Below are 18,279 nucleotides of genomic sequence, written 5' to 3' on the forward strand. Positions count from 1 at the left end.
GTAAACCTGAGCTCAATTATGAGTGTCACTGAAAAGGCTATGAAAACTTGTGTACATTGCGTTAATTAAATTGCATGAAATTAAATGAACGAATTTCAAGCAATCTTTGTTCACTTTGTCATTATCAAGGACTGTGTAGAATTTTTTTAAGGTGAAAAATGAATGTAATACATTTTGGAATAAAGCTGTAACAGGACCAAATGTGGAACTAGTGAAGCAATGTGAATATTTTCAGAATGCCATGTAAGCTGTTTGTCATTTTCAGATATTATTTACTAATAGGATTGGTACTAAATGATAAAGATTCCTTTCATGGCACAAGCATTCGGGGAGAAAAAATAGACTGGAAGACATTACCGAAAACATCGAAGAAGAACAGAACAAAAACAAATGTATAAATTGTTTGATTGCTTGTAGCACAGAGTGTTTGTTTCCCTCTTTATAATGCAGCAAACAGACAGGAAATGAATTTGACCCCATTTAGAATGTTTGCTTCCTGTTCCCTAGCAACACACTTCTACTGAAATAGATATTATCAGAGCCCTCGAATAGTGAGAGCCTCATCAGCCGGGGTTCAGAATACAGGATCATCATGTAGTTCATGTAGACTTTAGATAGTTCCCAGAGTACCTTGCAGAGATCTTTCTTTGGTAATTAGTAGTCAAAATGCATTGAGCTACAGTAGTTCTTATACCACAGTAAAGTGTTTTATAGTTAATCTTTGTATATATGTTTTTATGTAAAAAATCGTTTTTCTTATTTTGGCATAAGGATACGTGTCTATGCTTATGAAACACATCGCTCCTTTAACAGTTTAACGATTAAATATTCAAATGCAAAACAAATATATTGACCACTTTCTGTGTGAGACACAAACCATCCTGCATGCAGATAAATCTGCTATGAAATTAGATTTACAACAGATTTCAGATTTCAGGCATGTTTTAACAGGCATTGTAAGATACTTCTTATTTTAGGAGGCTTAAGTGGTATTAATACATATTTGTGTGTTTAACATAAACATAGGGCTGCTCGATTATGGCAAAAATGATAATCACAATTATTTTCACTGAAATTGAGATCTCGATTATTTGACGATATTTATTTAACCCTTTAAGACCTACCATAGAACCAAGTCCGCCAGAGCTTATATTTTTTTTTTTTACATGTTGTAGTGCCATTTTTGGGAGCATTTCAAGTTGCTATACATCAATACAACTGTTATAGCCCATATTTTAATAATATGTATGCATTAAGTCCATAGTAATTACATTAATTACAAAAAAGTGCAATAAACTACAAAAAAATTGAAAATCATTTTTGTTTTTTTTACATATATTTCTACTTGGAGAAATTTAAGAGGTTTATCCCTCAAAACTTTAAATACAAAAAAGTTGCAAAAAATAGTTTCCCACCACAGGAAATTTATTTTGAGCGTCTTCATAGTTTTATTTTGGAGATACAGCAATTTTTATATACTGCAGGAAAAACAAAAAACAATCCTATGATACAAATTTGCAAAGAAAACAGCATGTGCATCAAAATAAACTATTTCCAGCAGTGCAATTCGAGTTCTAAGCATCACAGAAACTATTCAGAAAAGTCAAACATGACCAGTATAGGCTTTTAAGGCCTACAAGTAAAGAACTACATTTTCCGCGAAAATGACATTACTTCCGGTTTCAGACAGGAAATGGCGGACATGCGATAGTTTGCGTTTCCGTCGTTTTCATTGTGGGAAGTGTTACGAACAGCTGATCTGATCGGCAAAGCTGTTTCTGGAATATTATGTTTTTGTTCCTGCAAGCGCTTTTTATGCAATTTTTGCAAAGCTTTATGTGGAAGGAAACCGTGACCGAGGACAAGCTGATGGCATAAGATGTAAGTACAACTCCTCTGGTTTCATATGCAAAACTAATTATTGCGCTAGCTTTAGAGCTGGGCGATAGAACGATAACGATATGTATCGCGATATAACTTTTACTCGATAGAGAAATTAAGCTATCGCGATAGACCTCGCCGCTCTTGTCCTCAAAAAAAAAAAAAAAAAAAAGGTCAGCCAATCCAAATTAAGTAGCGCAGAGCCGAACCAATCACAGCCGCAGTGTCACGTCGCGTGACTTGTTACGTACAGCACAAGTGCCAAGCCGCACGTGTGTTTGTTTGGGAAGCAGCCAGCGGGTAATGGAGGAAATGAGTGTGCCGACTAGAAAAATCAACCGAGCGTGACCGAAGAGAAAACAGATGATGGTTCCAATGCCGGAGAGATTGTCGAACGGAAGAGCCATAGAAGTTCCGTAGTGTGAAGGTATTTCGGCTATTTCAAGTCTGACAAAAAATAGAGTAGCCGCACTGTAAATGTGCCGAAAGCAAGTCTGGAAATACAATAAACTGGTGCATGCGTCACACTGTGCGCCACGTTATTGTTTCGGTGAAATGAATTTCTACAATACTGTTAATTCTACTCTCTGCAGTGTTTAAATGCTTACATATACACACAGTTACTGTCCCTCCACACATACGACTCGGTTCTGCTTCTATGCCCCAGCTTTGTTTACTTTTTCCCACCGAGGCTTCTAGACTTCTGATTGGCCAACATTTCGGTACGGTTAGGAATCTAGCGCCACCTGCTGCTTTGGCATGTTCATAGCAGCGTTTTCCTTCATTTCTGCCTTTATGTGTGGACGGGATTATTTTTTAAAACGTAAACGGAAAATCTCCGTTTTCAAAAATACCCGTGTACGTGTGGACGTAGCCTCAGTCTCTGACTGGAAGCGCTAATTCGTCATTCGGCTTTTGTCAGACTAAAGTAACTGTTAAAACTGTTTGAAAAGCTCAGCTATACAACAAGGAGAGGTTGAGAATTTACTTTTAGTTCTCAGTTTATTTGATATTGACAAAAGTTAGTCAGTTTTGTCTGTTCTTCTGTAAAACAAACTAAGATTTATTTTTAGAATTAATATTTTGTTTCTAAGTGGAATTGACAATTTAGTCTGTTTTGTTTGTTCTATTTTGAAACTTAAACGCTTTAGCGGCTGCCTTTTGTATAGTTTGCAATATTTGCCTTTATTTATCTGAAAAAGTCTCATGTTCCTTAAGTACATCTACCCTGTTGAACTTATTATGGGAAATAAATATTTAAATAAAAACAAGCTGCTGATTATTTCACATTTTACTTTTGAGCAACAGCACATTTAAATCTTACAAATATAGTTATTTGGCTTATATCGTGATAGATATCGTTATCGCCTGAAATGAAAAAAACATATCGTGATATGAAAAAATCTCATATCGCCCAGCTCTAGCTAGCTTACGCGGTTCCGGTTCTACAGGGATTTAAAGGGTTAACAATAACAATGTATTGGATAATGACTTTAAAAAATAATATAAAATAGTGTGCAAATACTGATAACAGTGCAAATGTTTGCAATATAAAAAATAAATGAAAAATGTAAACATCTATGTTTAGTGAACTTTGCAGTGTTGCTCTGTGGTGCAGCTATGACACCATAGCAAAGTTTACACACTATGTCTAATTGAGCCCAGTTCTGACTCCGCGAACCCATAATGTTTCCACACCACTGAAGTTTTTTTTACCTCTCTTTTCAACCAATGGCAGTCACTCTCCTCTCGAAATAACTTCTGCTTAGCTTTCCGAGCTTCCCTCGGGTCCTCTTAATTGTTGTGACGCGTGTTCGAGATGCAGAGAAGTGCGCTCGATTTGCCACACGGAGCAGCGCGAGAGTAAAGCATGAGGGAGGGGCTAATAATCGGCTCAGTCATTTGCAATGATCGTTGAAAGCCCAGATCGTAATCGTGATTAAAATTCGATTAATTGAGCAGCCCTACATAAACACACATTTCAGTTTTTTGGTTGGTTTAATTTAAAAAAACAATCTTAGATTATATGGATTGAAACAACAATGACAAATAAATGTAATGTAAAGCAATGATATTCAAGCACTACATTTAAACTTTTTCTGACAGTTACCACACCATGGTGAGCACATGTTTGCTTTATTAAAAATAAGAAAAAAGTCAAGCTTGAAACACTCAAGGAAATGAGTCTCCCAGTCAGGGTGCTGTCTCACTGTGTGACAGTCTTCAGGCTGAATTGTACTGTGGTTCTACTGCTGAGAGATAGATTGAAGAGAGAAAAAGACAAAATGTTGGACAAGCCTCTAAGTGCATTAGGAGAAAACATTTTTCATAGCTGGCATTTTATTTTAAACTCACCTTGTGTTTTCAGTCTCATTTTAGTCCCTCTGCTCTTTTCATCAACTGAGCTGTAATATAATACAGACAGTAACAGTTAAAAAGACCATAAAACTTATGAAACAATATTTACGAGACTTCTCAAATCTGTTCTCTGCCTCTTCATAGCAATATATCACAAAAATAGCTGTTTCGCTGATTGTTGTACAATTACTGTTTTACCATAGTAGGTTATACCCACAGTGGATATATTTATTTAATTAGACCAAACCGCTGTGTGTTACAGTATAATGTTATATTTAGCTAGAAAACTCACACTTTGAAGTCTTTAAAAAAAAAATCATAATGTCGATTGAAACAACATCCTGGTTTCTGGTTAATATTACATGCTTGCTAGCTTAATCTGGCATCATTTAACATGTTAAAAATTGGATAATAATGATAATAACATGGTTTATTGGTCGATGTAATTTGATTTATGCATGCCAGAAACATAGTCTTGTTTTTTTAAGTATCTTACCTTTAAAAATGAATTCCAAACTTCTACGCTGCTATTTCTGATGACGCGATAGGCACATGTTGCAAATTGAATTAGTGGTAGATCTAAATTCTTTAAGCCCCTATAAAATGATCAGTGGGGCTATTCAGGTCTTACAGAAATGTTTAACATCCAGACATCCATGAAAAAAGATCCACAAGGTTTAGTGGAGTAAAGTTACAAGAACGTTAGCTTGCAAGTTTCTATTCGAAGATGATATACCTGAAATACCTGCTTTAGGTATTTCTAAAAAACAACATTGTACAGCTCTGCTATAGCGATGGACAGCAGAGTAAATAGCTGAGACATTTGTGGGGCTAGTGAAATTGCTGACATATAATTATTATTATGTGCCACCTGGTGGTGAGCTACAGAGCTATAATTAGGCTACTAGAAATTCTTCAAAGTTCATCTTGAGGGTTCCTGATAGACAAAGAAAAATATCATCAAATAATCATCAACTAAAACACAAAATGCGGGTGTCTTTTGAGTTTTTTTCCCTTCTGACTTTAAGTTTTCTGACTTCTGATTTTTGTTTCTGCACTTTGAGAATAAAGACAGAATTCTGTCCTTGGTGCATGATCTGAAAATGTAACCAGCATAATACTCTTCAGTCCAGCATTTTGTGGCTTTCTAATCAGCGACAGCAAACATATGTGTATGTTTATATTTCTTATGTATAACTGTGTACATGACCTGTGTATATTATGATAATACTTTCATTTCAAATTTGTGATTACAGTTTAATAAATATAAAAAACAAAAATCAAACACGATGTTCCAGGTAAACAGACCTCTGTTGCTGCAGATTTTGCCATCTGGAGATGTGCATCTCTGCCTGCTTTCCCATGGGCTCATGTCACACTGGAACTCACATTTGTCTCCATGCCAACCAGCAGCACAGTAACAGTTTCCACAGTAACATTGGCCATGCCCTGGAAGCAGATCACAGAGGAACAGCTGATGAGATTTCCTCCAAAATGTATTTTGACAAATGGTGATTACTGTCCTGGTGATTAAGTCATATTTTTGGTAATCCAAACTCTACTTTTTCCTTTAAAAAAAAAGAAGTGAGTATTAAATTAAAAAAAAAAAAGCAGCATATGTAAGTTGTAATTGTATATAGTTAATGCATGAGTTTTTTTAAGGAAACCAAATGAGCAAAGGCAATGCATTTCTATTCTTTTATCACAGTAAAACACAATATGTGTTACAGTAGTTGGGTTTTTTTGTACCAAATCCAGCATTGGTTATACAAAGATGCATTCTATGTTTAGGGGGAGAGTAAAGGGCTGTGTCAGCAAATGCAGGGCACACCTCCGCAAATCTCTCCAGTTTCCTCATCCAGGCACTCGCTGTCATCACACTCACAGAAACGTCCTGTTACCATGCCTCTGTTGTCTTCATTGTCACACATGCAGCTACCGCAGTGGCAGGTTCCTATGGGAAACACAAACTTTAGACACAGTTTGTTGGAAAATGTCAGATTTCAATAAAGAGCAATTCAACACCTAGAATCTAGCGCTGTTAACTGGAAGCACTGTCTGTACATCAATAGTTCTAAATTGTTGTCTGACTGTGTGTGCGTGCAGTAACTCGCACCGTTCCCTTTTGTAATTATGTGCTAAAGAAGCAGAAGGCTAGACAGGCACATGCTGTGAATACATTTGCATTTCTATACAGGCCACATACGGTACAATACACACTCACACATATACATTCACTACACCAACAAACATGAACGCATCACAGACACATAAACATACAGTGGGGCAAAAAAGTATTTAGTCAGCCACCTATTGTGCAAGTTCCCCCACCTAAAATGATGACAGAGGTCAGTAATTTGCACCAGAGGTACACTTCAACTGTGAGAGACAGAATGTGAAAAAAAATCCATGAATCCACATGGTAGGATTTGTAGAGAATTTATTCGTAAATCAGGGTGGAAAATAAGTATTTGGTCAACAACAAAAATACAACTCAATACTTTGTAACATAACCTTTGTTGGCAATAACAGAGGTCAAACGTTTACTATAGGTCTTTACCAGGTTTGCACACACAGTAGCTGGTATTTTGGCCCATTCCTCCATGCAGATCTTCTCGAGAGCAGTGATGTTTTGGGGCTGTCGCCGAGCAACACGGACTTTCAACTCCCGCCACAGATTTTCTATGGGGTTGAGGTCTGGAGACTGGCTAGGCCACTCCAGGACTTTCAAATGCTTCTTACGGAGCCACTCCTTTGTTGCCCGGGCGGTGTGTTTTGGATCATTGTCATGTTGGAAGACCCAGCCTCGTTTCATCTTCAAAGTTCTCACTGATGGAAGGAGGTTTTGGCTCAAAATCTCACGATACATGGCCCCATTCATTCTGTCCTTAACACGGATCAGTCGTCCTGTCCCCTTGGCAGAAAAACAGCCCCATAGCATGATGTTTCCACCCCCATGCTTCACAGTAGGTATGGTGTTCTTGGGATGCAACTCAGTATCTTCTTCCTCCAAACACGACGAGTTGAGTTTATACCAAAAAGTTCTACTTTGGTTTCATCTGACCACATGACATTCTCCCAATCCTCTGCTGTATCATCCATGTGCTCTCTGGCAAACTTCAGACGGGCCTGGACATGCACTGGCTTCAGCAGCGGAACACGTCTGGCACTGCGGGATTTGATTCCCTGCCGTTGTAGTGTGTTACTGATGGTGACCTTTGTTACTTTGGTCCCAGCTCTCTGCAGGTCATTCACCAGGTCCCCCCATGTGGTTCTGGGATCTTTGCTCACCGTTCTCATGATCATTTTGACCCCACGGGATGAGATCTTGCGTGGAGCCCCAGATCGAGGGAGATTATCAGTGGTCTTGTATGTCTTCCATTTTCTGATGATTGCTCCCACAGTTGATTTTTTCACACCAAGCTGCTTGCCTATTGTAGATTCACTCTTCCCAGTCTGGTGCAGGTCTACAATACTTTTCCTGGTGTCCTTCAAAAGCTCTTTGGTCTTGGCCATGGCGGAGTTTGGAGTCTGACTGTTTGAGGCTGTGGACAGGTGTCTTTTATACAGATGATGAGTTCAAACAGGTGCCATTCATACAGGTAACGAGTGGGGGACAGAAAAGCTTCTTACAGAAGACGTTACAGGTCTGTGAGAGCCAGAGATTTTCCTTGTTTGAGGTGACCAAATACTTATTTTCCACCCTGATTTACGAATAAATTCTTTACAAATCCTACCATGTGGATTCATGGATTTTTTTTTTCACATTCTGTCTCTCACAGTTGAAGTGTACCTCTGGTGCAAATTACTGACCTCTGTCATCATTTTAGGTGGGGGAACTTGCACAATCGGTGGCTGACTAAATACTTTTTTGCCCCACTGTATCTATAGCCTTCATTTAGCTGGAGTCATTGCACGCTAGTGAGGTCACGACCAAGTAGATGAAGGGCTGGCTGTCAGACTCACCTCACAGTGTGTGCCTTCAGCGTGTCAGTGCATAATACTATGTTAGTCACACAGACTGTGTGAATCAAATGTACTTCAGTATTTACTTAGACTATTGTTAATTCAAAATGTCTTCCAGTATTTACATATATTTGTATGCGTAGGTGGGATTTTTGTTTGAACTCATGTGTGTATGTGTGACTGTGTTTAGATATCTTTGTGGGGGCTAAAAGTTGAACGTTTTCTATGCTTGTGGGGACCAACAGCCCTTATGTGGACAAAATCCCAGTCCCCACGTGTTTGAAGGCATTTTTCAGACTCAAAATGTGGTTTTAGTGTCAGGATTACAATTAGGTTACGGTTAGGATTAGGCATTCATTTTTGATGGTTAAGGGTTAGGGTAAACGGCTAGGGAAAGCATTATGTCAATTAAATGTCCCCGCAAAGATATGAAAACACAGCGAGGGATTAATTGTAATTAATGCGTTTATTATGGTAACTCCTTGTTTATGTTTTTGCTTGTAGTAAATTGATATCACAGAAAAATTCATATAAACTGGTCGATTATTTAAAAAAGAGTTTTGAATTATTATTTTTTTAAATATTTGCTCATCACTTTGTAATAAAAAATTCGATGTGCCGAACTGATTACCCCCTCACTCTGTCTATTAATGGCTTGGTACTAGGCTATGTTTAGGCGATATTATTAAAATATTAGCAGAGCATGCCGAATTGTCTTAAAAATTGCTGTTGGTAATATGTGAGGGTGCAACGCTTTGATAAGTGTTTGCTTCAAAATTTATGTTATATGTAACTGACTCATTGTGCGTGTGTTTGTACAATAGCTGTACCTCTGTTGGAGCAGACCACCCCCTGTTGGTTTTTGCAAAGCTCTCTGCTCTTCTTGCTGGATAGGTTACACTCTTCCTGAAACTGGCAGGCATCACCGAACCAACCTTCATCACACTCGCACACTCCACAGTCACAGTAGCCTTGGTCTAAAGGGAAACACAATGCATCATATGCTGTTTACCACTGCTAACATCATGTACATGATCAGTATTTCACATCACTCTGTAAACACAAGGGCACATGTGTTATTTCTTAAAGGTACAGTGTATAAAATTTCACAGCTTAAAGTCAGTAGATTGCAGATTACAGTCAAATGAATTCTATTTTCTTACCCCTATCGATTCAGGTTTTACCCCTTGCTACAGTAGCTGCAGTAGGATAAACAACTCTGGTCGCCGTTCATCTGTAATGTGTGCAGATTGTTCACATCTATTTACGCACAAAATTTGTGAATGGAATTCGCGACAAGTACTTCTGTCCGATGACAGTGATACTGAGGTGACCTGTTTAGAATATCCTGCGCTTCTCTGTCAGAAACCGCTGCTGTTTTTGCTACCATTAGCAGCTGTTAGCTAGCATTAATGAAACTTTCTTTGAAGTGGATCTGACGTTGTGTAACTCTCATGCCACGTGATATTTTAATCAAAAATAAGTAACTGTGACAATATTAGGAATAAAAAAGCATGCTTATGTTTGTGTTTTAGAGCCCTGACTACAGCTCAGGAGATAAAGCTTCAGGGGAGGAATGTCCCCCGAAGCAGAGGAGGATTAGATGGAAATGATGGAGAGGGCAGTCGTGGAGGAGGAGAAAGACATAATAAGAAAGAGATGATGAAAGCATACAGGTACAAATGTTAAATGGTGAACTATAGTTGAAAGAGCCATTTGTAGTCTTTAGATTCAAAGTATCTTAATTAAAGGGTGTACTATGTGCGTGGCTGGTCTCTAGCTACACACATAAACGTGATTAGACAGAACTGTAGTCCATCACCAGAACATTAGTGCTCATTTGCCTGTTGTTGACTAAACTTCAACAAGACCCTCTGCTCCCAAATAACTTAAGCTGTGTAAATGTGCATAGTAAGAAGGCAGACAGGCACTGACATATTTCTATAATATTTCTAAGTTTTGTTTGTGCTATATACCAATAATCCAAGCATTGTGATATACTGGTTCCTATATCAATCACACTGCCAGAACATTACCATGTTCAGTGTTTGAAGGACCTACGCAGGCAGTCTGGCATCACTGTTTCTCATCATTCTGATGGTCACAGTGAGCAATATGAAAACAGGAGGAAACACATGATGCAAATGAGGACTGTTGACAAGTTATTATAAATGTTGCTCTCATTGCGTTTAGCAGCAAGGGGCCTTCTATGTCACACTCAATCATTCGCCTGAATCGTTCATCATGTAAATGTGGTGTCCTTTTCAAGGGCTATCCATCAGTCATTAGTAACGCACAAGTCCCCTGTCTCTCCACATTATCGATACGTCTCAGGGGACACTAGGCAACAGGTTGGAGGAAGAGAAAAATAGGTAACATGCACATCGAAGAGAACTAAACCACAGAGACAACAGAATTCCAAGGAACGTCCAGCTTTTATAAACCGCTAACAAATTTGGATTGTAATATTTATGCTGTTAAATTAAGCTCTTTGTTTGTGTACAAATATAAAGAAATATATGGTTCACGACATTATAAAGTCTTGTATAGCTGTAAGAACACTGACTTATTTTGCTTTTTGTCTGTGGAAAAAACTTTGCCTGTTTTAACTGCCAAGGTGTCAAATACCACCGTTGTTAATTTCAGTGTTTCAGATATGCACATGGTTTCCTTTAACATTGATCCTGTAACACAAGCAAAACCTTTCATTCCCTAAGTTGCAATATTTTAACCCTAAAAATGATATTTATCCAAAACTAACAGTGATTTTTTTTAACTAAATGTGTGAAATTACATAGTGATGGAAGCAGAACACAAACTGCTGTCTCCAGGATCACAATCTAGTGAAGTATGCCATACCACCTACTTATGTACTGTAAAATAAGATTCATAAGCATCAATTACAATTTTATAATGACGACTAAATAATAATTATTGCCAACGCTGTGTTCGTTTAAGCGTTGGCAATTTTACTGTAAGAATTAAAATGATGACATTTTGTGATTTGTCCACAGTAAATCAGCTGTCTCATACGTATCGCCTAATGATTTATTAGTGAAAGTTATTCTAAAGTGTTATCTACAATAATTAGTGATTCTTGAATTGCTATTGCATTAAAAAATGCTGTCTTACAGTCTTGTTTAATGTGATTTTACTGATTTGTGTACATTTGGCGCATATTCATGAAGAACTATGCACATACTGTAATTGTAGAGACTCTTTTTTCTGGATTTATTGCATACTTTTTGCATATGGGAACTGGAGCACAATAGTTATAAGACAGAATTAGATTAAACACCTTCCAGCTTAATTCTGTAGACTATTACAAAGTCAATGCCACCCACTAGCCCCCGTTAATCTCCCCCTCGACAATCACTCTGACATATAAAACGTCCCTCTTTGTCTGGTAGGCCAAAATTTATGTGGGTGGGAAGGTGCCTGTCTGTCGACAGTTTATCTTTTCTAGTGCTTCCTGAGCAGTAATTCTCTGTGGTATGAGGGTGTCAGGGTCCCTCCTACGCTTCACAGACAGACACACATACTCAGCCAATAAGGTCCCGATCAGTGCACAGGTATATCCAATGAGGCTTGCAAAGTGTGGGTGCACCTCTTCCACCATCAATGGCAGTAATAACAGGTGATATAGTGCTGGCACAATTAATTGCTGATGAGGACAGGATGGTGAATCATGCAGCAAGCTCATTTCAGGTTTAGGATTTAACTTGTTCATGCATAATGATAGGTCTGCTTTTTTTCAAGTATTTCAAGTTAGATTAGTAGAAAACAGATCTTTTACAATTCATGCTTTTCATGCAGTTTCAATTATACACAAAACTGTAATCCTAGCCAAACATTACATGCAAGAATTGACTTTCTCTGGGTTCATTTTTTACATACATGTTTTTTTCTCCAATTAGCATTTGCTCACATCCTTTGTTTCTATTGTGTTCTTCATTACATGCTAGTGATTTCACCGAGTAATTATTCCACCTTGCTTTTCTCTCCCTGTGGCCTGTGGCGCATGAAACGACAGCACGTCAACTTGTGTTTTGTGGAACAGTTCCAGGAGACACCTGTCTCAGGTAATAACTAATTATGTGTGTGTGCAGTACTTGGAGCAAGGAACTGCTTCCTGCTTTCATCCTTTTACACTACCCAACCTGATCATTCATTGAAAATATTGCCAACTTCATAATACCTTTGTTAAAGAATTTTTGAAAACCCAATGTAAGCAGGATCACAGCAACCGAGAAAAACACTTGTTCTGACAGCGTGAAGTGCTGGGAATCTTAATGGGTCCCAATCATAACTGACTTTTACTAGGAAACTTGGACAGGCTTAAGTGGCTTTTTCTTCCTGCAGCCCAGGCTGGAATCATTAGGTGACTCACAACACAGGCACAGTGCCCAGCAAAGCTCAGAATATCTTAGTGAAAGCGCATCAAAATATGTACTAGGAAAAAAAATACAGGGATGAACAATTTAATGGACTCTAAGGACTGCGATCCACTGTAGCCCGTTGTTTTGTTTTTTCTCTTTCTCTGGGAAATCAACAGTAAAAAACCTAATAACTTTATTAGGCACACCTTGCTAAGACAGCTTTGGAACCCCTTTTACCTTCACGACAATGTGCTCGAAACATTTCTGAGAGATCTGGGTATTGACGTGATAGCATCACATAGTTGTTATAGATTGTTTCCATGATACCAATTATCCCAGCTCACCAAATCCTAAAGGTGCTCCATTGGATTGAAATCTGATGACCGCAGAGGCCCTTTAAGTACAGTGGACTCATTGTAATGTTCAAGAAACCAGTCTGAGATGATGAGTAAACTCATACAGGGATCGTTATGATCAGCAACAATGTTCAAATAAGCCATGGTGTTGATTTGGAACCTGTATCAAGGAATTATCCCCCACGCCAACACACCACGAGCAGCTTGAAATGCTGATTCAAGGGAGGTTGGATTCATGTTTTCATGTTATTTATGCCAAATACTCACCCTACCATCCAAAAGTCACAGCATCAGAGACAGATTTGAAGTTTTTTTGTTTTTTTTTTTAACCTAGCTAGCATCAGATGGTATAGGCAGACAACTGACATGATTGTTCAGTTGGGCTTAAGCAACTATTACAGTTTATACTGCTCCCTGAAATGTGCCTGTATTGGAAGACACACAAGCTTATGTGATACTGACAGTGAAAGTTTATCTAAAGGTGTGTGATTTGGAGCAGCACTGTTTAAACCGATACCATATGTGGCGCTGACATTAAAACTCCTTGGGTGGGATATTCTCTGGCTCTGATAGGGGGCAAAAGGGCGCAGTGCAGAGTGAAAGAACAGAGGCTTTTAAAATCCAAGGCCTGAGAGACAGTGAAAGGAAGAAAAAAGAAAGGTGGGGAGTCAAAATGTGTTTTGACATCCACTGGGGGAAACAGGCTTTTAATCTTATGCTTACACCTCTGAATTTTAGCTCCTTTAAAATAGGGTGAGAATGACACGCATATGATAAAGTCTGCCAGAGTCACAAAGTTATAAATTGATCTGACTGCAGATGTATTTGGCTCTCTGCCTTAGTCCACATTAGTGGCCTGTAGTTGTTGCCAGAGGTATATGAGTAATGATTTTGTCTGTTGTTGCAGTAAGTCCACTTGAATCAAGAATATTTGATGATGACAAATCCAAATAAATGAGTCATTATGCTTTAATTAAGATGCAGTAGGTTCCATCCTGATGTAATAGTTTAACACTACTTAACATTTCATCTCCTTCTTCTTCTTTTAGCTGCTCCCTTTAAGGGTCACAGCAGTGGATCATTTACTTCATCTCATCCTATTCCTCTGCTGTCACTCCAATTCTCTGCATGTCCTCCTTAACTACATCCATGAACCTTCTCTGAGGTTTACCTTCTTCATGCCTGGGAGCCTCAGCTTCAAGATTCTTTATCCAACATATCCGCTATTCATCCTCTGCACATGTCCAAACCATGTTAAACATGCCTCTATAACTTTGTCTCCAAAACTCTCAATCTGCTATTTAACATTTCAATTAACAAGGAAACAATAAAGCAACATTTTTATGGTTTGTTCCCCCCACCTCCATTTTTTCCTCCTTTTTTCCTCTGGGATAACACTAACACCATTGTCCACCCTGTATATCTGATCAACCAAGTGGAATAAAATTACAAAATTGAGGGAGGATTTGCATCAATTGGTCCTGAATTCATGGCTCTAAAATGTTTACTAAAGAGCTTATGTGTTATTTACATATCCTGTCATGTGCTGTAATTTCTTCTCCAAAGGTACAAAGCACAAACTTATTCTGTTCAACAGAAAATATTGCTTCTCCTAAAAGAAAAGTCTTGTTGGAAGTCCAGGTTTTTCTTACTTTACATAGGTGATACAGATTAGCACAGCTTGCACCTGCATCTAGCAGCTAATTTGTCACACCTTTAAACAAAGAATGGGCAGCTCTCTCATCTGCCATTATTTCCTTGCCACTGCCTGTTCTGCTAAAATTTCTCAGCTATGACCAGAGCATGCCAAATGTTCTATTTACTCTATCTAAGGAACTAAACACCTATTAGATTACTTTTATTTGTAATGGCAGTCTCCCCATGGACCTCTCCACGAACTTTATTATAGCGGAGGGGTTTGCGTGGGAACTATGTTATCAGGGCTATTTCCCCATTGGGACTCCCAAGGAAAATTGATCCTGAGTCCAGACTAAGAGAGATTCAGGGGGGAAAAGTATGATGAAGGATAAATCATGGGATATGGCTACCCTGCTTAGGATAGGGTTACTGGGGCCCCACCCTGTGCATAGTAGAGCTACTTGTGGCTGGGTCTTAGCCCAAAAGAAAAACATGGGGTCAACCCTCATCTGGAGGGTGTGTAAGGGGTTTGTACTTTGTGAATGGGAAAGTGTTTGGGGCAGAAGTGCTGTCAACCCGACAAATCTGGCTTTGGTAACATAGAATGTCAATTCTCTTATGGAAAAGCAGCCTGAGCTAGTGTTTGAGGTTGAGAAGTACCAGCGTGATATAGTTGTACTTGCCTCAACAAAAAGCTTGGGTTCTGAAACCAGTCTCCTGTTGTGTGGCTGGACTCTATACCACTCCAGAGCTGCACTTGATTATACGTAGCAGACTTAATGAGGTATACTTGTATCCTCCCAGTTCTGTCCCTGTACTGCACTTTAGACTTTTCCCAAGTGGACAAAAGGTTGCTTCCTTGCACATTTGGGTTGGGAAATGGGTTCTGACTGTTGTTTGTGCTTATGTGCAAAACAACAGTTCAGTGTTCCCAGTCTTATTGAAGTCCCTGGGGAAGTGCTTGAAGGTGCCTCTGGGGATTCAATTGCCCTGGTGGGGTACTTCAGTGCTCACATGGGCAATAACGACACCTAGAGGAATGTGACTGGAAGGAATTGGTAGAGGGTTTCTGCTTTGGTGGCCTCAGGATCACTTCTCTTCGCTATGGATGTGATCCTCCTAGAAAGGATGGCTGGGCTCTCCCTTTGAGATAGGTTGAGAAACTTAGGGTATGTTCACATTGCAGGCAAAAGCGCATCAAATCCGACTTTTTTGACCCTATGCAACCCATATCCGATCATGGTATGACAGTTTGAACAGCACAAATCTGATATTTTCAAATCCGACCTAGGTCACTTTCGTATGTGGTACTGAATCCGATACATATCTGATGTTTTAGAACGCGACTGCTGTTTGAAAGGTCATGTCGCATTAAATCCGTCTTTTACGTCACTGACACAAGACAGACGCCAATTATCACCGCCTGAGAAGACAAACGAGAAAGCATCCATATATACCATACCATGTATACCATATATACTCTGCACGGAGGTAGCAGCCACTGCTCCAAACAAGGCCATTGTTAAAGCACGGGCTCTCTTTTTTCTCAGAGTCCTGCATTATCTAATTAATTTGTCAAAATTCTGACGGTTACGACTGTGCAGAAATTGATAGACTGCTGCAACAACACCTGCTAGCTCTGTAGCCGCCATTTTTACTTACATAAACAGAGCACGTTGAGTGTGACGTCTTCTTTTGCGCATGTGGGCTGCTTTGAGGGCCGTGAACCATTCACACTAGAGCGCGTTTGATGTCACATTTTATTTGTAGTGTGAACGACCAGACAAAAAAAAAATCGGATTTGATTAAAAAATCATTAAGACCTGCAGTGTGAACGTAGCCTTAGTCATTTAGGACATGCTCAGTGTAGAACCAATATTTTCCACATCAAAAGGGACACGTGGGGTGTTTTAGGCATGTCCTATTGGAAGAACGCCCCTGTGCAGACTACAAACTATTATCAAAAGCACTATGTTTAAAAGACTTAATGTTGAAATCAGATCCAACATTCAACTTATGCCTCCCCTTCTCAGATCAGCACAGACATGGAAAGCAAGCGTGAGAGCCCGTGCCAGAAAGCTAGGGACACAAAGTTTTCAAATGAGTCATCAACAGAGGAGAAAAAGACAAAAGCATGTGAAAAAGATTATGGAAGCTTTGCCACGTTGACCTTTGTTTCTTATAACAAGAGTGTTATTACATAACCTGAGAATAAACATAAACACTCGAACCAGACAAATCAGAGTTAGCACTTTTGGAACTTATCAAAGGTCATGTTTTCATGTACTGCAGCTTATTTTAAAATGAGGACATGGAGTCAGAGCAGGAAAATTTAAGCACAGTTGAAAAACAAACAGCTGAGTGAAACAACACGTTTTTGAACAGTTGGTGAACAGATGTTATTCCAGATCATCGTCCTTGCTCTACTATAAAATAGGATGGGATGTCTGTGGGAGGAAAAACACATGACAGCATCAATGTTTTATTGGACTTCTAGCTACAAATTCAACTGTTATTCAGCAAAAGCTCCAGTGTTATCAGATTTATTTTTTTTGTCTGTTATAAAACGCCTTTTATATTTTGGTAGAATGTATGACAGTTATATATATGATAATATTTTGTATACAATAGTAATACGCAACAGGACAGCTAATTTTCTTCTCTGGTTTAAGTGACATGGCATATCATGAAATTTGGCTTATTTAAAGCATGCTGTAATAAAATAAAAATAAAAATCTTGCACACAATATAATCCTGTCATGGAAGAAGCCGGTTTCACACGTATAATTTTGAAGCAATTTTGAAACTGATAAGACATTTGTACATCTTTTTATATATACAAAGAAAGAAAAAACATAGTTGTCAGAGAAAGGCTGCAGCAAAAATCCAGAAAAGTCCATGGAGAGCTGACAAATTGACTATAACAAGAGGCAGGTAGCATGCAGGGAGACAAAAAGATGCACATTTACGCACATGAGGCTAATTGGGGAAGTGGTAACAGGTAACTAGATACAGTTGAACACAATTAAGGAATAAACAAAGAGGAGGTAAACATCAAGCAAGACATGGGAGACAATGACTAAGAAATTAAAACAGGAAGTAAAAAAGCTAAACTTAAGTTCCATCCACAATGGAAGTGATTCATAGTAATGTGGTGAGCAGACATCACAGGAAGCCAATAGCATTCGGCGACTTTAAGTGACTAATGGTGGGGTAGCCGCTGGCGAAGAGACTGTGGTACGGCTACAATAATCAAATAAAAAAGAAAACCAAAACTCGAAACCCTGGGTTTGAAAACTCAGGACCAAGACATAATTAAGACAATTAAGACAATAATTATACTTTCATACTAACAAGAAAGTATAAATAGAGAGCAATGATTTAATTGCTCTCTGTGTAAAATGATCTCTTTTACACAGTTTTACACACTTTATAACATCAGTACGCACTGGGTTAAAATAACTTTGACACCTCCGGGTATATTACGAATAGGCTACACAGACAGGCATATTATATTTAAATCTAAATCTTCATGCTAAGTTGGCTTATATGTCAATCAAAAGAAACTAATACAACAAAGGTTATGAAAAGCAACCCAAAAAGGGATCTCATTTTAAAGCTGTGTTGAAAACATAATATTTTTCATGTGAGGCTCCAAAGAATGAAGATGATATTATAACTCCTAGGCATGTCATAACAAA

The 18,279-nt window shown here is 38.6% G+C and overlaps 1 protein-coding gene across 1 annotated transcript in view; it reads right to left on the reverse strand.

The window, feature by feature from the left end:
• The window catches only part of itgbl1 (integrin, beta-like 1), a 52,391-nt gene that overhangs the window by 27,756 nt on the left and 6,356 nt on the right, over nt 1–18,279 (reverse strand). The window contains exons 3-5 of the mRNA XM_085374179.1: nt 9,036–9,182; nt 6,071–6,193; nt 5,548–5,688 (exon numbers count right to left, since the gene is read on the reverse strand). Of these exons, the coding sequence (XP_085230305.1) occupies nt 5,548–5,688; nt 6,071–6,193; nt 9,036–9,182 (411 nt within the window). The remainder of the gene's footprint in view (nt 1–5,547; nt 5,689–6,070; nt 6,194–9,035; nt 9,183–18,279) is intronic.

The sequence above is a fragment of the Diplotaxodon limnothrissa genome, linkage group LG16 (assembly GCF_057381915.1).
Source record: "Diplotaxodon limnothrissa isolate DT_005_m linkage group LG16, D_limnothrissa_male_GT1.1, whole genome shotgun sequence".
NCBI classification, from domain to species: Eukaryota; Metazoa; Chordata; class Actinopteri; order Cichliformes; family Cichlidae; genus Diplotaxodon; species Diplotaxodon limnothrissa.